The 23,969-nt window shown below is 41.8% G+C and overlaps 1 protein-coding gene across 2 annotated transcripts in view; it reads left to right on the forward strand.

Annotated features, from left to right (window-relative positions):
• Nucleotides 1-23,969, forward strand: part of LOC144234340 (kalirin) — a 479,489-nt gene that overhangs the window by 262,804 nt on the left and 192,716 nt on the right. For both annotated transcript variants that reach the window (XM_077767624.1, XM_077767625.1), the window contains exons 7-8: nucleotides 17,652-17,843; nucleotides 21,442-21,573. In XM_077767624.1, coding sequence (XP_077623750.1) covers nucleotides 17,652-17,843; nucleotides 21,442-21,573 — 324 coding nt within the window. The remainder of the gene's footprint in view (nucleotides 1-17,651; nucleotides 17,844-21,441; nucleotides 21,574-23,969) is intronic.

Raw genomic sequence — 23,969 nt, forward strand, 5'->3', positions numbered from 1 at the left:
CCCCCCCATCCATCAGTTCTCAGTTTGTTCTCAGCATTCAAGAGTCTCTCATGGCTTGCCTCTCTCCGTTTTCCCCACCATTTCCCCCCTTGCCTTCTTTTTCTCTTAACTGATTTAAAAATTAATTGTAGGGATGTCTGGGTGGCTCACTTGGTTAAACGTCCAACTTTGGCTCAGGTCATGATCTCACGTTTCATGGGTTCGAGCCCTGCATCAGGCTCTGTGCTGACAGCTAGCTTAGAGCCTGGAGCCTGTTTCAGATTCTGTGTCTCCCTCTCTCTATGATGCTCCCCTGCCCACACTGTCTCTCTCTCTCTCTCTCTCAGAAATAAATAAAACATTAAAAAAATTGTACAAAATAATAATTATAAAATGTACTATTGAGCCTGTAACGTATAGAAATATATTTTCTAGTAACAGCACAAGGAGGTCAATTAGAACAAAGCTGTATTGGACTAAGGAAATTACTTCATATGGTAACTTGAATCCACAAGTGCAATTGAAAAGATCCAGAAATGATAAATAAGGAAGTTAACATAACAAAAGCTATACATATATACTTATTCTCTTTTTTAAAAGTCTGCTTCTTTAAAACACATATATAAAAATTGACAATATAACAATCTAACTTTAAATTTGTAGCAGTTATAGATGTAAAGTATACAGTAATAATAGGACAAAAAGGAAGGAAGAGAATAAAGCAATATAGGAACAATGTTTTTATATCTCACTGGAATTAAGTCAGTATTCATCTGAAGCTGATTCTGATCATGGAAGATATATATAGTAAGCTCTAGAGCAAGTGGCTAAGAAAATAACTCAGAGAGTATACTGAAAAAAATCAGTAAAGATATTAAAATACTACATTATAAAATAAGAACGCAGTACAGGAAGAATAAAGGTATAAAAAGTGTGACATAGATTAAAAGTAAAATGGCAGACATAAATCCACCTATATCAGTAATGACATTAAATGTGAAAGAGTTAACCACTCTAACCAAAGGTAGAGACTGTTAGACTGAATTTAAAAAAAAAGAATAATATCCAACTTTAGACTGTCTATAGGAAACACACTCCAGATTCAAAAATTATAATACATTGAAAGTAAAAGAATGGAAAAGGATATATTATGCCAACAACAACCACAAGAAAGCCAGAGTGGCTCCACTAATAGCAGACTTTTAAATAGACTTTGAACCCCCCCCCCACCAAAATGTTACTAGAGATACAGAGGAACATATTATAATGATAAAATAGTTATTCCATCAGGAGAATATAACATTTATCTGAACATATATGTACCTAACAACAGAGCACCAAAATACTTGAAATGAAACTGACAGAGATGAAGGGAGAATACAATCCAACAATAATAGCTAGAGACTTCAACATTCTCACTTTTAATAATGGACAGAAAAACTAAGCAGAAGATCAGCAAGAAAATAGAAAACTTGAACAAGGAAATAGAGGCTATAAACCAATTGACCTAATGGACATCATGGAATACTGTATCCAGCAACAGCAGACCATACATTCTTCTCAAGGGTACACGAAAATTGTCGAGGGCAGATCATATGCTAGGTCATAAAACAAACGTCAATAAATAAAACAGATTTATTATAAAACATTCTTTGACCACATGGAATAAGATTCTAAATCAAAAACAGAAAGAAATTTGGGAAATTTGCAAATATGTGGAAATTAAATAACATACTCCTAAATATACAATGGGTCAAAGAAGAAATAAAAAAGAAATTGGAAAATGCTTGAGGTGAATGAAAATGAGACACAGAATATCAAACTTATAGGATGCAACTAACACAGTGCTTAGAGATAAATTTATAAATGTAAATCCCTGTGTTAAAAATGTTTGCAAATTGATAACCTAACCTTCCACCTTAAGGCACTGGAAAAAGAACAAACTAAACATAAAGCAAGCAGGAATAAGTATATAATAAAATTAGAGTTGAAATAAATGAATTGGGGAATAGAAAAACAACGTAGAAAAATCAGTGAAACCAACCAAAAGCTGGTTCTTTGAAAAGATCAACAAAATTAACAAAACTTTAACTAGAATGACCAAGAAAAACAGAATTACTAGAATCTGAAATGGAAAAGGAGACATTACTACCAACCTTACAGAAATAAAAATGATTATAAAGAAATACTACAAATAATTGTATGCCAATAAGTAGAAACTTGGATGAAATGGACAAAAGCCCAGGCCCAGATGCCTTCACCACTGAATTCTGTGAAACATTTAAAGAAAAGTTAATACCAATTTTTCAGAAGCTTTTCCAAAAAATAGAACACTTTCCAAGCCTATTCTAGTAAATACCCTGTTGCCAAAACCAGACAAACACCTCACTCAAGAAAGCTACAGACCAACATTGTGTATGAATATGGATGCACAATTTTTCAAAAAAATACCAGCATACTAGATATAGCAACATATAGAAAGGATTATATACTATGACCAAATGGGAATTATTCCAGGATTGGGAGGCTGGTTTAACATCAATAAAATCAAAAAACAAAAACTACATGATACTTTCAGTAGACTTAGAAAAAGCATTTGACAAAATGCAGCATCTTTTCATAATAAAAACATTCAATTAACTAGGAATAGAAGAGAACTTTCTCAGCCTGATAAAGAGCACTTATGAAAAACCCACAGCTAATACCATACTTATGATTAAAGACTGAACACTTTCCACCTAAGACTCAGAACAAGACAAGAAATGTTTGCTTTTGTCACTTTCTATTAAATATTGGAAGTTCTAACCAGGGTAATTATAAGGAAAAAGAAAAGGCATCCAAATTAGAAAAGAAGAAGTAAAACTCTCTATTCTCAGATTACATGATCTTTTTAAATATTTTATTATTTATTTTGAGATAAAGAGTGCATGTGTGCTGGCGGGAGAGCGGGTCGGGGGGGGGGGAATCCCAAGCAGACTTCACAGTCTTAGCGTGGAGTTCAACACAGGGCTCCATCTCACAATACATGAGATGATGACCTGAGCTGAAATCAAGAGTCCATTGCTGAACTGACTAAGCCACCCTGGCACCCCTGGATAACATGATCTATATATGGAAAATCCTGAGACATCCACTAAAAAGCTATTCAAGGTAGTAAATGAGTTCAGCAAAAAAAAAAAAAAAAATGTATTTCTACATCATAATGAACAATCTGAGTATGAAATTAGGAAAACTATTCCATTTACAATAGCATCCAGAAAAACAAAATACTTGGGAAACTTTTAACAAAAGCAGTGCACAACTCGTACGCTGAAAAATACAAAACATTGTTGAAAGAAAGAGCTAAATAAAGGGAAAAACATCTCATATTCATGGATTAACAGACTTTTTATTGTTGAGATGGCAGTTAATCTACAGATTCAGCACATTTTTATCCAGTTCCCAGCTGGCTTGTAGAAGCTGATTCTAAAATTCACATGGAATTACATGGGACCCAGAATAACCAAACAATCTTGAAAAAGTTGGAGGATTCATATTTTCTGACTTCAGAACTTATCACGAAACAATAGTAATCAAGACATTGTGGTACCAGCATGGAACAGACATGTAGATCAATGGAACAGAATTGAGAGTTTATAAATAAACTCATGTCTGTGGTCAACTGAGTTTTGACAAAGGTACCAAGACCACTCAATTTGGAAAGACTAGTCTTTTCAGCAAATGGTTCTGGGACAACTGGATAGGCCCATGAAAAAGGATAAAGTTGGACACTTTCCTCACATTAAATTAAAAATGAAGAAGTTGGACTTTATCAAAATCAAAGGTCTTTGTGCTCCAAAAGATATAATCAAGAAGGTGAAAAGATAACCCACATAATGGAGAAAATATCTGCAAGCCATTTATCTGATAAAGGACTTGAAATATATAATATATAAGGAATTCTTACAACTTAATAACAAAAAACAAATAATTTAAAGAATGAACAAAGGAGAGGCACCTGGCAGGCTCATTCATTAGAGTATGCGACTATTGATCTTGGAGTCATGAGTTAAAGTCCCACACTGGTATAGAGCTTTCTTAAAAAATGGACAAAGGGTCAGAATAGATATTTCTTCAGAGAAGATATACAGATAGTCAATAAGTACATGAAAAGATGCTTGGCATTGATAGTCATCAGGGAAATGCATATCAAAACCACAATGAAATATCATTTCACACTCAGTAGGATGGCTGTAGTCAAAAAGTCAGATAATAATAAATGTTGGCAAGGACACTGAGAAATCAAAACCCACATACACTCCTTAAGGGAGTGTAACATGATATGGCCACTTTGGAAGATAGCCTGGCAGTTCTTCAAACAGTTAAACATAAGAGTTGCCATATGTCCTAGTGATTCAACTTCTATGTATATACCCAAGAGAGATGAAAACATATGGTCACACAGAATGTTCATACATTGTACACAAATGTTTATAGAAACGTTATTCATAATAACCAAAAGGTGGAAAGAACCCAAATTTCCATCAACTGATGAATGGAATGAAATATGGTATATAGGTATAATGGAATATTATTTGCCCATAAAAAGGAAAGGAGTGCTGATATATGTTTTAACACAGATAAACCTTGAAAACATTTTAAGTGAAAGAAGCCAGTTGCCAAAGGCCACATATTTATATGATTCCATTTATATGAAAAGTCCAGAATAGGTAAACCTAGAAAGAAATAAAGCAGATTAGTTCTTGCTTAGGGTTGGATGATGGGGGATGGGAGGGGAAAATAGATAAAGGGTACATCATTTCTTTTTGAGATGATGAAAATGTTCTAATATTGATTGTGGTGTTGGTTCATATCTGTATGCTAAATACTATTAAACCCAAAACCATTGAATCATATGCAGTTTCCTTTTAAAAATAAGTTTAGAAAAAATTTTTATTGTTTATTTTCAAGAGAGAGAGAGAGACAGAGTGCAAGAGGGGGAGGGGCAGAGAGAGAGGGAAACACAGAATCCGAAGCAGGCTCCAAGCTCTGAGCTGTCAGCACACAGCCCAACGCAGGGCTTGAACTCATAAATGTGAGATCATGACCTGAGCCAAAGTTGGATGCTTAACCAACTGAGCCACCCAGGTGCCCCAAACCACATACACTTTAAATGAGTGAATTGTATAGTATGTGAATTATATCAGAATAAAACTGTTTTTAAAAAAGAAAAAAAAGATACCTGGAGTTTGGGTGTTTTATAAGTGGATTCCTGCTAGCTTTAAGGTATAACCTTATTAATAGTTAAAGAGAGTGACCATGACAGAGGGTGGACACCAACCTGGTGGCATTATAAGGATGAGGTAGGAGGATGGGGGCGCACCATTTGGCATTCATTCATTGGCATATTCAGCAAACTTTTGCTGTTTGTATCCTCCGTATTTTTAACTAGACCCTCAAGGCAGCGAGGTTCACAAGACAAGATGACTTGCCATTTGACTGTCCTCAAATTCATGTCCCTAATGCAGAGAGAATTTTGCCCACTAGGATATAAGCTGCTAAGGTCACCTTCGTCTGTTTCATTCACACCTGCAGGCCTAGTGTCTATGATGATGCCTGTCACCTAGAAGGTGCCTAATAAATACTTGTGGGATAAATGAGGACATTAAGCATGCCACAGCCTGTGTTGCCAACCAGGAACAGAGTTTGGGCAGCAAGAATGCAGAACTGTAAGGCAGGGCCTTTACTTCTGCAGAAGCTCTACAGGGTGTGGCTCTAGCAGAAGCTCCACAACCACTAGAAAGCAGGTGGATGAGAGCAATGGTTTCCATCAGGAGTGAGCCTGGGAGCCAGGCTGCTTACATGGTCCCCAGGTGATGCATACTAAATCCCAGCAACTATTGGACTGGAAAATCTTTCACATTCTGCCTGACCTCAAGCATCTTTGTTTCTGAGGTTCTAATCCTAAAAATGGAGATAAAGCAACTAAAATGTGTCCCTCCCTGACAAGAATCAATGTGATCCTGTGTCTGCTGTTAACACTGGGATTCCTAAGGCAGGCCTTGTAAGGAAACCTATGCTTGTAAAATATTGCACATATCACCAGCCAGACCTATTCTTACGAATCAAGTTGAACAGAATGCAATGTTTGTATCTCTACAAACAGCCATGTGGGTGGAATTTCACTTTTCTTCCAACTTAGTGGGAGGATTAGATTTTATTTTCTGATCGGCTCAGGATCCATTTATGAATCCTTGCTCTTGGCACCACTGACAGCATTAAACTTGTCCTAAGGAGAGAGGAGTGTGCTTTGTATGGAGGCTGGGGAAACGGTGCACATGGCTAAGGCAGCAGTCCTCACGCTGGCTGCCCATTGGAGTCTCCTGGGGAGCTTTGAAAAAACACATCTGGCCCTCACTGCCCCAGACTCTGATTTCACTGTGCTGGGTGGAGCCCAGGAAATCTGTACAAGTCTGAGAGCCAGATTGAGAATCTCAAGGTGAAGAGAACAAGCAACTGATTATAGTCCCGGGGTCAAACCCTGAAGCTCCTGCATAATTAGCCTGTGGAATTGGAGGTGAGGATTTCCCTTCAAGGTCAGGAGCATCCAGACAGGAGTATCTGTCTTTGTTCCCTGCTCCTTGCTCCCCACCCCAGCCTTTCTGGGTGCCCTGTTTACCTTTGCCCACTGGTCTCTAATCAGCTGTGTTTTGGGGATTGGCTCAGATTTAACAGAAAAACCTAGGAAAGCTCCTTGGCTGCAGCTGAGGCTTTCTCAGCCTTGTCCTGATGCACAGTACTGACTTTTCTCACCAGTTACCTGGTCAGCTGGGTCCCTTCTGAAAGCCTGCTCTGAGCTGATCCACAGGAATTGGCTGAAGCTCCGATTTCTGACTTGTGGTTGGCACTAGCCTGTTTCAACCTTCTCTTTTGATCGTACATCCCCTCCAGGCCCCAGACTTCACTCTTCCTCCTCACTTCTGATTCTCTGCCCACAGCCCTGGTACCTCTTTTTTGACTTCAACCCACTGTTCTCTGGGGCCTTCTGTCAGCATGTTCCTTGCCCTCAGGTTATTTGCTATGCCCTCTTGGTGTGTACCCCTTGCACCTTGTGGCTCAGTTTACCCACACACTCTTACAGGTTCACATGTAGGCAGTGCCTGCTCTCTGACAGATCTGCAGCTGCCAAGGAGTTAATTTGCCTGAAATCCAGCCAAAGCTGACTCATGTCTCTTCTTTGACGTCTCCTGGAGCCAAATGAAAAGCATGAAATAGTCTGTCTATGAAACCTAGCACGTCAGATGAGATAATACACACAAAAGGGCTTCAACTGCAAAGCATGACACAAACATAAAACATTGATAATGATAAGCAGCAGTAATGCTGCATATGCCACTGCATATGTCCCGGATAAGGGACAGAGACTGATCGAGGACATACAGGTGAGTTTGAGAACTGAGAGGCCAGGACCAGGTAGGCATATGGGAAGGGAACATTACAAAAGGCACAGGTCAGGGGGCCTGACACAGCGAGAGGCCTACAAATGAGCAAGAACTAAAGGATTTCCATCAGTAGGTCCTTTTGTCTCTACCATCAAAGATATATCAAGAATCTGGTCACTTGTCACCACCTCTGCAGCCACCACCCTGGTCAAGCTGCCATCAACTCCTTCCTGGACTGTTACAGTAGCTCCTACCTGGTCTTCCCTCCTATCTTTGTTCCCTTACAGTGTATTCTCAACACAGCTGCCTGAATGTTCCTACCAAGAGTAAGATATGTCATATTGTTTCACTCTTCCACTCAAAAGTGCCTTAATGTCTTCCTGTCTTTCTCAGGATAAAGGCTAAAGTCTCCTACCATGGCTTACAAGCCTATGCATGGTCTGGGACCCCAGTTACCTCTCAGATCTTTGCCCCTACCATCTAGTCGTCTGCTCCGGTCACCCTGGGCTTCTTCCTGTTTCTTGAACCTGCCAAGGGCATTCCTGCCTGGTGGTCTTCGCCCCTGCTATTCACTCTACCTAGAGTTTCTCCTGCCCATAGCCACATGTTCACTCTCTCACTTCATTCAGGGATGAGCTCTGGTGTCTCCCCTGACTTCCAGGGTCAGCCTCCCCTGACTTCTCTATTTTAAGTAGTGTTTCCCAACACTATCACGTACTATGCTTTTCTCAGCTATATTTTATACAGAGCTGAAATAAGAAAGGTATAGTAAATATTTGGTTTTTGTCTGACTCTTCTACCAAAATGTAAGCTCCACGTGCATAGGGGTTTTGTCTGTCTTGTTCCCGGCTGGTACACTGTCTTCCATTGTTGAATACGTAGTTAAATAAGACAGTAGCTTTAAACTCCAGAAACATAGCAAGATATTGATTGATGGGGCAAAGAGTTGCCTTCATCTTGAGCTTTCCAGAGGTTCTATGGAGACAGGGACCTGTTCTTCAAGGTGACTGGCCTTAGGTTTGTAGGTGAAGATTGTTGGTCTAAGGGGGGAGAGGACAAAAGACCCCTGCCCAGTCTAGAGCTGGACTGTTCTGGGAATTTCCAGGCGAAGTCAAGGTCCCCAGCTGGGAGACTCCAGAGATGTAGATATTTTTACTAAATTCCCTCTCCAGGAGCCCCTACTTCTCTGAGATGCATGTCTTTGAATCTTTGGGAGAAATTTCTCTTCATCATCTCCCTTCTCCCTTTAGGGACATCCTTGGCCAGCTCACCTGCTTTCACATCTATAGCAAAGTAAAATAGCATGGTGGAAAGAGCATGGGCACTGGTTGTTAACTATGATTCTGTGTTTCCTGCTCGGTTGTGTGATCATAGGCAAGTTGTTTCAATTTCTCAGAGCCTTACCACGGGGTCTGTAAATGGGGGGAAACTAACAGTATCTTTGCCAGGGCTGTTGTAAGGATGTGATGTGATCATGCATTTTAAGCACAACATTTGGCACAATGTTGTGCTTGGCAAATGTTCAGGTATTATTGTCAGGGTCAGGAGTGCTAGAAGAAACAGTTCTCCTTGTTCTCAGAGTTCCCATCTACAGAGCTTCTCAAACTTTAATGTGCATCATATCACTTGGGACAATCTTGTTAAAATGCAGATTCTAATCAGAAAGTTGGGAAGGAGCTTGAGATTTTGAATTTCTTTCCAGCTCCCGGGTTGTGCCAAAGCACAGACAAACTCTGAATAACCAGGCCTTCATGAGAAAGGGCTGGGGGAGAAAATACTGGTGAATATGTTTCCATGAGGTTTTGTAGCCTCTGATCTCAATCTTAAACATGGCCTGAAATTACTATATCCTAACCTAGAAGAGCTACGTTGTTCCCAACCTCTTTCCCCACTGGTGTCCACTAATCTGATTCCAGCCATACCCATCCCTTCCTAACATTTAAATCCTGCAGTGCTGCCTCCTACAGACACTCACCCCTCTAAGGAAGTTTCACTCCAAGCTGAGAAAGGAGAGAGAGACCGGTTTCTCTTTTACTGAAATCTGCTCTTGGGTTTCCTTGGCCCTCGGACATATGGCCAGGCACTTGTTTTCATGGCTGCTTAATGGTTTGTAAAGCAATTGCTGAAGGAAACATTGCTACAGGAAGCCAGGCGAGAGGGACAGAGGGATTCATGGGCCAGTGTTATCTTTGCTGAGCACCAGGGCTGCTCCCAGCTTCTTTCCTCCCTCCATCCAACTGTGACAGATGGCTTCCACATGGTCTGACCTACTGTCTGGCCAGACCTGACCAGATAGTCATCCATCAACTGCCCTATTTGGCCCCCTCGAGGGCACCCTGTGGCTTATGGGAGGCAGAAGTTGGAGGTTTCATTTAGAGCTCATCACATCTCTTAGCTATTGTAGTAGAGTTTCAAGCATGGACAGTTCTTATTCCAGATGTTACTATCCCAGTGTCCATATGTTTTGAGGTGGGATCAGCAGGTTTACATGGTAATGTTAAGCTAATTAATCATAAACTGATGCTTTAACAGCATCAGGACCCAAAGTGGGTTTGGAACTAGGAAAGATATAAGCAATACATATGGTATTATTAAGCTGGAAAAAGGAGGTGAGGTTCAGCTTTTTCCATTGCTCTGGCACGATCTCTTTTCTTACTGATACTGAACGCTACTCACGAAGCCTCTGAAAGCTGTATGGGAAAATCTCCAAGTATTTTTCCTTATGGCTCTCTGTGAGTATGACAAAACAAAATCTTAAATTAATATAAGCTGCAGGGCATGAGAAAAAGATAGCCATAAACAGAGGAGTCATGCAGACCAGAAATTACGAGGCTGGGATTTAGTCCGGTTAGCCTATCTTTTGGTGACTCTGAACATACCACCTAATTGATTTAACAAATTTTTAAACACCTCCTAGGTGGATTCAAGATGTCTGCGTTTTATTGTTTTTTTTTTCTATCTATAAAATGAGATTGTTACATGAACTTGGTTTCTAAAAAACTATAATGAAGAGTGTTTATTTTCTTTTCCTTATTTAAGCAGTATTTGCTCATTAAAACTTACCTATTTTACTAGTAATTAAAATTCACAAGTAATTTTTTGAGAGAGAGAAGAGACAGAGAGTAAGCAGGGGAGGGGCAGAGAGAGGGAGACACAGAATCTGAAGTAGGCTCCAGGCTCTGAGCTGTCAGCACAGAGCCTGATGCAGGGCTCGAACTCATGAGCAGTGAAATCCTGACCTGAGCCGGAATTGGACACTTAACCGACTGATCCACCCAGGCACCTCCCCACCAAAAGCTTTATTAAAGTAAAAAGAGATGGATGAATTTGACTAATTACAGCTTTCATGTAATGCAACCTGACCAAATTCATTAAAGACACATTAATTTGTGAAACTAAAAACTACTTAACACACCAAATCTATTAAAATTAAAAATATTCTACAACCTCCAGCATTATTTGTAGAGGAAAAAACCCCAAACTAGAAACAACCTTTGTGTCTCAATAAAAAGAATAAGTTTGATAAAAGTAAAAGGTTGAATATAAAATCCGCTTTAGCCTCAACACCCATAGATATCTGATGCTCTGTTGTATTAACCTCAGTGGTGAGAGGAAGAGCTGGACGATAAGATACAGTATATTTTTTCTGTCTAGTTTTAGAACACTTTCCCCCAATTACTAAAATATGTATATGCCAAAATAGTTTTTTAAACATTTCTCCATAAACGAAAGAATTGAGATGAGAAAAAGAGCCTAGAGGAAAGTTCCTACCACCATGCATATCTGTACAAAGTAGGCATTCAATAACTAATGACATTTGGGTGTGCTTCCCTGGTCTACGTAATGTACTTCTCTGCTGAGGCCATATGTATATATATATTTTGTATTTAGCATTTTGATTTAACATCCGGTTTTCATTTGGCCTAAGTGATTTTGCTGAGTGCCTTGGCCCTTGGCCAGGTGTTTGCCTGGCTTCCCTCTCTTGGTTTTTAGATTTGGAGAGTCAAGGTCTCCAGGGCTTGTCTGCGCTAAGCCCCCTTCAAGAGATCAGCCCCTCTGTGGCAGTTGTGCCTCCCCTCCTGTGGTGATCTTAACCGATCACAACTCCCAGTTTCATAATAATAGTTTAGAAGCTGTAGCCCCATTAACTGGAATGGAATTGAGAACCTGTGAACAGAACACATTCTCCCCAGAGATGAGACAGCTCTTCAGTGATTCACCTCTGCCTCTCTGGATGTGAACATAAGAAGCATTGCCCCTGTATGACAAAGTGGAGGGCCCCAGGCCTGACCTGGGGAGGAGGCTTCTGCCACCTTTAGCATTAGAGTCAGTGATAAGGCAAAGGATCCGTCCCTTGTCTCTGAGGACAAGACATCCACACTTCTGGGTACTCTGGGTATGCCAGAGTAGTGAAGATGCCTTAAGAAGGCTATCCCAAGAGACAAAGACCTCTGTTTTTCCAACTTAAGATATAGAAGAACACTGTGTTGCAAGGGCATGGCTCACAGAGTGAGTCACTTGCTGATTCCAAATTTTCTGAACTCTCTAGGTCAAGGAGAGAGCTGTGGATAATTCAGGGCCCCAGACCCTTAAATCCTAAGAAAGTGGTATCTGCCAGCAGTGGAGGTGTGACGTGCAGAGCAGTGGCCTGAGAAGCAACTAGAGCAGCTTCCCCTGCTGTAGGGCTGTGCACATGTGGCAGGTTCCTGTGGAAAGGGATTCCTGCCCAGGAATAGTAGGGGACACTGTGGCTTGTCTTCTGGGAAATGCAGTGGGAATTTGGATTGTTGAAATATTTACCTCTTGTTGGAGTAATTTTTCTCTTTTTAAGCATTTGTTTGTTTGTTTGTTTATTTGAGAGAAAGAAAGAGAGAGAGCGTGTGCAGGGGAGGGGCAGAGAGAGAGGGAGAGAGAGAACCTTAAGCAAGCTCCACACTCAGTGCAGAGCAGAACATAGGGTTCAATCTCATGACTGTGAGATCATGACCTGAGTCAAAATCAAGAGGAGAGAGGAGGATGCTTAACCAGCCTAGCCACCCAGGTACCTCTTGATAGAATTTTCTTTTTGTTATGCTTTTTACTAATACTTTGACTTGGTTTGTACTTAATTTGGTGAATTAATACCAGTCTCCTGGAACTAGATAAGGGAAAATATATGTCATTCATCAGTTAACAGTTATATGTCAGATGACTGATTAAATACTTTGTTACCTCATGTAAGCCACAGAGGAGAGTTTCTGATTCAGAGTGGGAACTTATGACAAAGGTGTATAGTTCACCCTACTTTTAAGAGTGAAGTCAATGGGATTCACATAATACACACATTCAGCAATGATCTGCTCTTACATTCAGCCTCTGACACAGAGTTTAGGATTACCAAAATGATAGCTTCTATTAAATGATTATTTCTAGAAGAACCAGTATGGCTTTCAGAGTGCACTACATAAGAAACTTCACTTAGAGAGAAAATGTAGCTGGATTTTTAAATGGAAAGTTGTGATTATCTTGCAAGCTAACTTTGCCTGCTTTTGTAGCAAGTCAGGGCAACCGAGAACCAGGTTCAAAGTGAGAACCTTTTGGCAAGGCTGAAAACTGTCATCAAGATTCTGCCAAGTAATTATTTCAGGAGAGTGACTGCTTGCTTCACTGGTTTGTTAATCACCACAGGAGATAGGGCCTTGGAGGAAGGGCCATGCATCCTATGATCTCCAATTAATGAAACAGGAAAACAGAATTTAGGCAACAAAAGCAGAGGCTGAGTCTAAGTATAGAGGGTTTTTGAGTTAGCAAGATTATGCTGGAATTTAATCATATTTCCATTGTGACCACAGTGGTGGAGGGACAGGCCTTGTCAGGGGGGACAGGTAGGATGAGGTGGGTGATACAACAGACCATGCTGCAGGTGCATTGCATTTTACAGAGCTGATCCTGTTTACAGCTTGGGCTATGCAATACTTTGAATATGATAATAATGATAACACTGCATATATGTGGGGGATTAAAATTAATAAAGCATTTTGAGGTAAGAGTTTAAGAAAACACTCATTAAGCCAGAATTGTTGGTCATATTACTGACTTCTGGCCAGGGAAGCTGGTTAGTCTAGGCAGCTCAACTCAGGGGAAGGGGCACAAGAGGAGAGGAGGAGGGGAGCATCTGGTCATTGGTCACCTGGAAGCTAAAGAACTCAAGGGACCCAGCTCCAGCCATGGCCCTCCCACAACAGGCCAGAGAGCAGAACCAGGATGAAGGGCTGGGACACGTGGACAGCCAAGGCTGGGCTATGCCCCCTCCGGGGTAGGCAGCAATAGTCTCCCTGTCTCACTCCATGCAAGCTTCTCCTTGCTGACCCTTAAGCTCATAGAGCAGTCTTTTAAAAGCATAAATGAGATCACATCTCTTGTTTAAAACATTTCCATTGCACATGGACACTTGAAAGCTTTGAGTTACTCCTGTTTCTTCAGTTTATGCCATACCTCCTCCATAGAAGAGGGTTTAGAGAGGGGAATAGATTTAATCAGTATTCCCCTAAGCACTGTAGATAAGACAGGAGAAGACTGTGACCTCCCAAGTTCTCTCTACAGTCAATCTGGAACTGACCCTGCATACTCAGAAATAGAATGTCTGAAGATTATTTAGTTCAACACTCTCATTTTAAGAGTGGAGAAACTAAGGCACAGGGGAGGCAAGTGATCTCTTAGGTTGAGTTTTAGAGCTGGACCAGAACTCATGTCTCCTGACTCCTGGCCCAGTGACTTTGATGCCATTGACTGATGGATGGCTCTGTAGATAGAAGGGCATTTTAGGCTGGCAAAGAAGAATGGCTGCGCCAGATTGGACGGAGTGGAGGAGACACCTGGTAGGGAATGGAAAGGCCATAAAGAATGAAAATATCTATTCTTGTTGGCCATGTCCCCAGGACAAAAATGATTCCCAAATGCCCCTTAACAGAAGTATAAACAGTGACATAGGAGAACCACATGGCTGGATTGACGAAAGGCCATGACATGTCATTTGCACATAATGACTAAGCACCCCTATTTATTCAGACTCTTAACCCAGCTCTTTAACCTTTCTCTTTCCTTTTATGTCATGAGAGACCTTCTCTACCATTCCCATCTTTTCCTTTGATTTCTAGCTGCTGTTTAGAATATAGGTGCCCATTTGTCTCAGGTTCTAGGCTAAAAGAAAACAGGTGATAATGATGAACCAACCCGGGCAACGTGACTCACCTGCAGTGTTTTGCTATTTTGAAAGGGGGCTGTAGAGAAGAATAATGAGCAGATTCATGAGTCAACATTATATTTATCCCTCTATTGTGAGGAATCTCCCTCTACTTCTTTTGTGAAGCATAATCATTTGTTAGTTTTAGTAAGACATTTCTCTGCCCACTGATAAGGAAACAAAAAAGGCATTTACTGTGCTAGTCTCTAGAATGTGAAATGTAAGCTGTGGTCTTTTGTTTGTTTGTTTTAGCTTTCATTTATGATCACAGGCTTCAGGGTTGAAGGGGACCTTGGAGGACTTCCAGCCTCACCACCCCCTTCTGTGCAGGAAGCCCCTTCCCAACATCGCTGCCTGTGGTTCCAATCCCTTTCCTCTGCACCCCCACAGCGAGTTGCCTCCACCTCTGTAGAAACACTTCATTTTGCTCTAAATTGCAGTTATTTGAGTACTTTTCTTAAATCTCAGCTGTGAGCCCCTGAGGGCAGGAATCCTGTCTCATTTCTCTTTGATCTCCCACAGTCCCCAACACAGAGCCTGGCCAACTCTCTGTAAATATTTGAATGAGTGACAAAGTGTTAACAGCCTCCAGAGGCAACCACAGTTAGACATCTCTAAGAGCTAGAAAGTTCTTCCTAAAAGTGTGCAAAAATGTGCCTCCCTATGTTCCCTGTGGAGAGAGAGTGTAAATAGGCAGTGATGACAAAGGGCCAGGCATCCCTAAGATGTACATGAAGGACCCTGGGGAGAGGCTAGTTCCCTGCTTCCCATCTGGCCAAAGCACACAAGATCTTTAAAACCTAATTATCTTAGATAAATCTGGATAAATGTGGAGTGGGAGAGAGGGTCTTCAGGATTTGAATCCAGTTTGGAAGGGTGGCTCTATCAGATGCTGTCAATATCCCACCTGGATCCTCTCTGCCAGACCTGAAGGGTAAATGCAGATGGCTCCCATATACCCTGATAACCTCCTGAATTTCTCTGCCCATGGTCACTCTCTGACCTGGGAAGTGTGCTTGGACTCTGTGTAGGTCAGGCTGGAAATGCCAGGCAGTTACTCCAGGAGGGACCCTCAACCATGAGCAATGGCACTTGGTGCAAGAATACCCCAGATTCCTCACCTCCCAGTGAGACAGCCCAACCAAATTCTATGCAGTCTCTTAAAAGGCTTCAGGAAGGTTGACCTCCAGTTGCTCATAGCACTAACCCACTAATAAACACATCCTTTATTCATTTTCCTTCCTTTTTTCTTTGACTTACCAAGTCCCTCACCTTGCTTTTTGCAGTCACGTCCAAATAAAGCATCCGACCCAAATACTTGTTGCAAGGTCTGCTTTGGTGCCAACCTAAACTAAGACAGTGACACAAGTAGGAAATTTGAGGGAATCCAAATGTTATTCCCTTAGAAAACAGAACTATTAAAATCAGCGCATGCCTTTTTTTCTCTTTCTCTTTTCTTTCCAAGTACAGAGTGGGTTTTTCTGTCAGTTCTATAAATAGAGTTTAATTTTAGGTAGAATCTGTGTCTTGACTCAGAAAACAAGGCTGAGAATGACTCCTAAATCTTTGAAGGATAGTTATTTCAAATAACAAGAGTCAGTAACATCTAGCTCTGTTAAGGAAATGCACTGCATCAGAAAGGTTTTAGGCCAGACTAAAGAAAGAGATTACACATGGGGGTCATTAAACTTCAGGATGGATTTGTGTTTGAGCACTTCACTTAACCTTTTAAGCTTCCACAGAGACCTTTTAAATGAAGAGAGACATTATCAACCTGGCTCAGGTTTGGGATGGAGTGCTTGAGGTCAGAGATAGCTAAGATGAATAGGGACCATGAGGGAAAGGGGAAAGGAAAACAAAGAACCTTCATTTAGCCAATATTAATGAACTACTTCTACACTAATAGTAGAGTCAGGAGAAAGTGCCATTGCTGAAGAATATTTATTGTTATTTGAGAAGACTTGTAACAAAGAACGAAGGTGCGCAAGCGACTTGCCGCCCTGATCCTTCTTCAGGCAGACATTGTGTGATTCAGAAAAGCTCCTTATGGATGCCACAATATTACATGATTGTTTTGACACCTCAAACAATTAATAGGAGGTAGCAGTTAAAAATATTCATGCTTGCTACTGTCTTATATTTGTGGGGTTTTTCTTTTGCCTTGTTCCTGGAGGGTTTTCTGTTGACCTAGGAGGAAACAACACACATGGTCATGAATTTTTAATTAGAAATCAAAGATGGGAATGAATGTAAACAATACATGTGACGAAAGAAGTCAGCAGGGCCAGGAGAGCCCTACAGATGCTTTTGGGGGATAACCCACAGATGCCTTTTTGGGGGTTAGGTAGAGAAATATCCCTAAATCTAAAGGATAAGAAAGAACCCCACAGATCTTATTTTTAGCATGGAAGAATATTGTTGCTTCAAATGCTCTTTCTATTTAAATCTTGACTGATGGCTAGTGCCCCAGCTCTTTTGGTAGGGAGACGAGTGGGGGCTCAGCAAAGTCTTTGGTGATAGGAAGAAGTGTAGTTATCACACACCATGTGTTCTTTGCTCCCTTTGATGAGCACCACTGCCCTGGTGTAGGTGGCAACAATGGCCTGGATATAATAACTCTCTCCTGAGCAAGAGAGGTGTCCTTTGCCCTTGTCTGAGCCTCTACTTCCAGAGAGTAACTCTTGGAAGCACCATGCTGTTCCTGTGGCATGACTTCATTAGATGATTGTGGGGATGACTAAGGCTGTCCATGAAAAGTGACTCCATTCATGTGCATTAATAGTTGGCACAAAAACTATGTTGGTCCCCAGAATGAAATATCTCAGTTACTGTACCTGCTATCAGTTGAAATTTTATGTTGTAGACAGACTTCCCTTGAGCCAAAAATGGATACACCAGTGTGGTCTATACTAGCCTCTCGAACTTTTTGTTTTGAGTAGCCTCCTTCCCCAAATGCTCTACCCCAAAAGTGCTCAGTGGATGCTTTTCTAGATTGCCCTACTAAACACTCCGCCTCCTCTGTTTCCCAGAATGCTTATGTCAACATCAACCGCATCATGTCCGTGGCTTCCCGCCTCTCTGAGGCCGGCCATTATGCCTCGCAGCAAATCAAGCAGATTTCCACACAGCTGGACCAGGAGTGGAAGAGCTTCGCAGCTGCTCTGGATGAACGCAGCACCATCCTGGCCATGTCTGCTGTATTCCACCAAAAGGCTGAGCAGGTGAGGCCAGGGGGGCTGCTGTAGTCTCTGTTGGTTGGAAGGATGGGAGTACATACACTGTCTCTCTTTGAAACACTCAAGACCCTGCTGAGTAATTGCAATAGTAACCCGTGCTCTACTGCTTTCATGGCCCCTGTGCACACAAGCAAATATTGGTAACTCTTGATGGTTTTGCTTAATATCCAAACAAGGAACCAAATCCTGTTTACATTCTGCTTGGTACTTTATTGGGGTGTGTGTGTGTGTGTGTGTGTGTGTGTGTGTGTGTTGACTGCATTCTCAGAACACAGACAAAATGGGGGTAACTAAAAACTGATCACTGAGTGCTGAGAGCAGGGGGATACTATGAAGCATTGGCTATGGACAATAATAATGTAGTAATTACATAGATATGAGAATTCTTTGCTGGTACTTATTTACTGGCTTTGGTCAGTGACACTACCAACCCATTTTACAGAGAGGACACTGCAGCTCAGAGAGATTTAGTGACTTGCCTAAGACCCAGTGGTGTGTTGGAGCTGGCTCTAACCAGCCTATGGAGAGCCAAAGGTCAAATCTTTAGGAAATTTGTGAGCTGGTTATTAAACATAGCCATTATCTAAAACTAAATTATATACATTAACAGTAAATATATTAAAAAACAAAGGTAATAGGTACTCAAAACTCATCACTCCTATTTATTTTACTACATTTTATTATTACCTATGTTCTTGAAATTATGTCTATTTGTCTCTGTGGTGAAAATACTATATGATTATGTGTTCCTGATCGATTCTTCCCAAATCCATATTCTGTGATGTCACTTTGGTAGCTTGAAATAGACCAAGGTAGAAGTTTACACCACAGGAATCATCAAATGCTAAAACCAGGGCTTGATTTATTATTTTGTCGATTCCCTGGAGTCTTAAGAAAATGAAGGAAAAATAGTTAAAAATGCAGACTAAGAGATGTGTCCTCTCTGTAGCTGTTACATTGTGAATAGTTGCACACCAGGTTGAAGAAATATTCTTCTGATACTCAAAAACTGTTAACTACATTTAGCACAGAAGTCACTCACATCACTGATGAAGGAATGATGCTCTGATATAAGTCTTGAGGTATTTTTCACTTTTGTCTTATACCTTAACATAAGCAAAAATATCAGCTAATTTTCATATAAGTTTGTCATTTACAAACAAAAGCACCCTGTGAAAATTGATTGACTATATAAATTTACAATAAGGAACATTATATATGTTATTATTCTTCGTAAATTATGTGCTACATACCCTTCATCTCAGTAAGTTTATAAACACTTGTGTGTGTGCACATACACACATACACACACACACACACATATATATATATGCTGCTTATTAAACATTTACTAACACATCATTGAGAAAATCAATCTATGAATATCTGGGATTTCAACTGAGATGTGTCTAACATTAAAGCTTGTGGTTTTAACCTCTAAATTCCTTCTCTGTATGACATTTGGGTAGCTTACAGATTGTGGGGAGTCCTAGATGAGGTCATACCTTAAATCTTTCCCTCTGTTACCCACCTAGCATGGAAGGCAGCATGGGGTAATTGAAAGAGTCTAGGCTTTGAGGCCATGCACATGTAGGTTCTAGTTATTAACTCTTAGGCAAGTCACCTCACCAGTTTGAGCCTCCTTCTTCATCTCTATGTAAAGATAACCATAAACCTCACAGCACTATTATAAGAATTAGAGATGGAACATGTAATGTGCCTCATGCCCTTTTTAAATGCTAGACATTACAACTATATTTGTTCAGCATACTATCCTGGTATCTTTTATTTCCTTAATCTGTGTCTGTTTCCACCTGAGACCTTCCCAGAGACTGAATGTTTTGTTATAAGTCAAGAACAGCCCCACACATTGAAAGGGATCTAGACCTTTTATTAAAGGATGATAGTGGTCGTGACTGATAATAACTAGCTCATTCCAAGGACCAGAATAGTCATGTGAAATCTCCTGTTCTCTCCCCAACCCTACCTCTTTGCACATTTTGTTCAAGGTGTATCCAGATTGGCAAGGGAGACTCCATGCCTCCCTTTCTGCCTCTCTGCCTTTGTCTCCTTGAGCTCACCATTTTGTGAGGCCTGCTCTAGGGCTCTTGTGAAAGTATTGCAGGGAAATCCCAAGGGCCTTGAAGAGGTGCCCCATTGGCCCCCATCATGACTGATACATGGATGTCAGGTTGCCTTCAGGGTCCTCTGTAAAATGGCTGTTGGTGGAGGAAAGAAGCTTCTGCGATGTTAGCAGGTGTGTGCAGTCTGATACTTGGTGGCACCCCACACGTTTTCAGAATTGTTCAGAGATGTCCTAATGGGATAAAATCATTCAGAATGAAAAGTCAACCACAACAGCCAACAGGCCAGGGACTGCAGACTGACACACACCCAGACTAGAACTCAAGAGCTGCAGAAAGTGCGGTGCCAGAACTGAGAGTGACTTCTAGTTGGTGTTTCCTGACTTTCCTGGATTGCTCTGGATCAGAAGCAGTTTTATTTGTATCTATTTTTTAATGCAATTTCCTCAGGTATTACTAGTCCTCCAGGGAAACTCATAAACCATGCTTCTTTTTAGCTGGGGGAAAAAGACACAAAAAACAAACGCGCTCCAAACAGCAGATTCAAGTCTATTTTTTCAAGGCTATTATGCATTTATTTAGGCAGCTCTTTATTATCCTCATGTGAGCTGTTCTAGGCAATGAGATAAAAAGGTATTTAGGCAATTAATTTAAATGGAGCTGTGCACCCAGGCGAGAGGAATCACAGACAGAACGATTCCAGACTGTTGGGTGAAGAATTATTTGCATTTTAGAGGTGTATTTTTCCACCCAATAAATCTGAGTGATTTCAGTTAGCTCACCTTTTGTGCATGGAGACCCATAGTCTTCCACAGTTGTTAATTTTAATTTTTAAATAATTTTATGTCTGTCGAGATATGTATCTATATGTCACATCCCAGGAACATTATAGGCACAGTGCAATTTGTCCCCCTAAGCTGCCCTTCCTCTCTCCTACCCCTGAGGATAGTGACCCAACAGTGGAGATCTTGTTGAGCATTAATCTCCACCCCCTGTGGGAATGGCCTCTGCAAGTTCCCTAGGGTGCCTGATGGTCTTGTGTGAAGTGTTCCTTGTTCCTCTTCACAACTCATTATTCATGTGTAGAAATCTCCCATGCCATTATATGCAGCGTCTCACATGTGCCTGTGAATGTGCCTAGGACAAGAAGCTCTAAGGTGCACTGTAACGTAGTGAGCTCTTCCCACACCTGTATTTTGTAGCCAATGTGCGGGCATAGCCTGTTGAACATGTAGACAGCTCCCCTCTCAGTAGTTTCATAACAGTCATCTTTGCTTGTGGAAACCACACTTCCTGAACGGGTACTGGGTCTGACTTCTTTCATGCCGTTGGTGTTTGTCAAATTAGAGAAAAAACTCTACCCTCCACTGTGGTCTCTGAGGCTCCCAGAGGTCCCAGATGTTTCTTCTGAAGGCATCTGACCACCTCTGCAAAATCTGTGTCTGCCCGCTGTCTACCCGCAGTGCCCCCACACTGACCCTGATGCTATCTCCTTCCAGTTCCTGTCGGGAGTGGATGCCTGGTGCAAGATGTGCAGCGAGGGGGGACTGCCATCCGAGATGCAGGACCTGGAGCTGGCAATCCACCATCACCAGTCCTTGTATGAGCAGGTGACCCAGGCCTACACGGAGGTGAGAACCAAGCCGGCCACCCAGGGCTCCTGGGTGTGTATGTGCGTGGGTGAGTGGCCAGAGTACTAGCCTGGTACACTGTGAAATAGCCTGGGTGGACTGAGAAGAAGAGAAAGGTCATTTTTCTCGCTTTGGAGACATCTTTAAGATCCTTGATCTATGACTGAATCATCATTCATAGATCTCCAGCCAGGAAGCAGAAAAAATGTGGCCATCAGCAGTCACCACCCTTTTGCACATGTGCGCATGTGTGCATGGATGCACACACACCTCCCTTACCCTGTGTGTGACGATCAGGCTCTCTCCCCTGGAAGAGGAGTAGAACAAAGCAAGGCTGTGTTCCTCAGTTTGCTTTCTGCCTGGTGAATGGGTGCGTGCGCACTAGCCCTGCCATCCCTTTTATGAAGTAGCCCATGAACAAGTACCAATTTTCTCACTAGGAGGTCCAGAGGAAAATTCACCACAGGGTGGAGATAAGTGCTTGTAGGAGTGAGGAGCTGCCATGGAGGTTAAGGACAAATTAAAAGATCTTTCACTGAAAAATCAAAGGGCAGGCACATGGCACAAGTTAAGAAGAGGGGGAAGTTTCTTGACTTTGCTTTTCCAAGGAAAAGGAAAGGGGCACACAGGTGCATCTGTGTGGATGTACACAAGTAAGTGAGCCAACTAACTGGCATGAACTCTGAGGGAAAGGCTGGAGGACATAAAGAGATGGGCTAATTAAGGAAGCTGCATGAGGAGGGGAAAGTGAATTCACACCTGGCCGTGGGGCAAGGTCGTTTAGAACAGTGCTTCTCCAAGTGAGTTCTGGGACCACCTGCCTCAGACTCCCCTGCGGTACTTGTTAAAGGTGCATCTTCCCAGGTTCCACCTCCATCTGCATCAGAATCCTGAAAACTGGGGCCTGGAACCTACATTTTAATAAATACTATGCCAAGTGAGTTTGATCCATGCTGAAGTCAAAGAACCAATGGCTTCTGGGCAAGAGTAATGGTTCTTGCCACAGTCAAAGCTGAGTTTGACTCTTGGCTCCCCGCTTATAGGTGTGACTTCAGGCAAGTTACTTAACTACTCTAAACCTCACTTTCTTCTGTGAAATGAAGGTGATAACACTTGCCTATAGTTTGAAGGGTTACAAAGATAGTGCGTGTAATGCACTTGGCCCCGTGCCTGACAGTAATAAGTGCTAAAAAAAATGGTAACAGGTTTTGTTATTATAGGAGGCAGAGAGGAGGGCTTGTGAGCCAAATCTTATCTCATCAGCTTTGATCCAAATGGCCCAAGGCTTTCTTGTTTAACAGAACTGTGCCCCTGTCCATGGGTCAAGAATCTCTAAATTTACTCCTTGTAAAATACAAAAATAGAGCGTGCCAATGAGATTACTATTATACTTAACGTGTTTCACACTTGTGGAGTGTGTGTAATGTTATATAGAGAGACACAGTATTTCTCCCAAATTTTTGTCAGGCCCTAGCATTGTGGGACATAGACATTCCCTCCAAGCCTGTTTCAGAGGTCAGTGGGCTGTCCCTGCCTCCTGCCGATATGGACTGAGGCAGAGGACTGGAGCTCTGTTGACTTGGATGTTAGGACTTGGCCCTCCAACTCTAACCACTGTGCCCTTGACATAGCACAGTGCCAAAGACAGCATCTGCTCAGAGTTGCCTGAGGAGAGCTCTCCTGGGTTTGGCCACAGGATATTTGTCTTATTCACATCTCTGGAGGGTGTTAACCTTTGTATTATTTGTGAGGCATTTACTCTTCCCCTCCCCTGACAATGTGTTGGAGACAGGCATAGTGGGCTGGGGTACATCTAGGTAGAGGTAGTCACCTAGATTGGCTGTATTCCTCCAGCCAGGCTTCCTCTCCTGTCTCAGCCACAGATTCTCCTCCCAGTGTTCCTTTTAATCACCAACCCCCAGCCCTACACCATTTCTGTTGCTTCATCAACAGAGGGAGTAATAGCTGCCTTTGTGTTCCTGAATCCTTTGTTAGCTATTTTTAGGATGTGAAGGTGGAGTAAGGGGAGGCCTGGACCCAGCATCAGTGCCTCATTCACCATCATAAGGCTGGAGTTAGGAGCACACTTCCTGCCCCATCTTGCTGGAAGAAAAAGAAAACCAATCAACTCCAAACCAACTTTGATTTCATCTTTAACCAAATTAATTTAGGGCCTTAACATCTCCTAATTCCCTAGCCACCACTGTTTTAAATTGGAAAGATATATTCTCTCCTGCGTCCTCTGCCAGTTCTGCAGGGCCACAGGTGTCAATCAGATGATGCCACTTTCCAGAAATATCAGTGCCTGTAATTGTACCAAGATCCCAGGAGGAATGACATGGAATGTCACCCTCGCTGGTCTCAGCACTGAGGGTGGATGTTGGGGAACATAAGAG

This window comes from Crocuta crocuta, unplaced genomic scaffold (assembly GCF_008692635.1).
Source record: "Crocuta crocuta isolate KB4526 unplaced genomic scaffold, BGI_CrCroc_1.0 scaffold45, whole genome shotgun sequence".
Classification (NCBI taxonomy): Eukaryota; Metazoa; Chordata; class Mammalia; order Carnivora; family Hyaenidae; genus Crocuta; species Crocuta crocuta.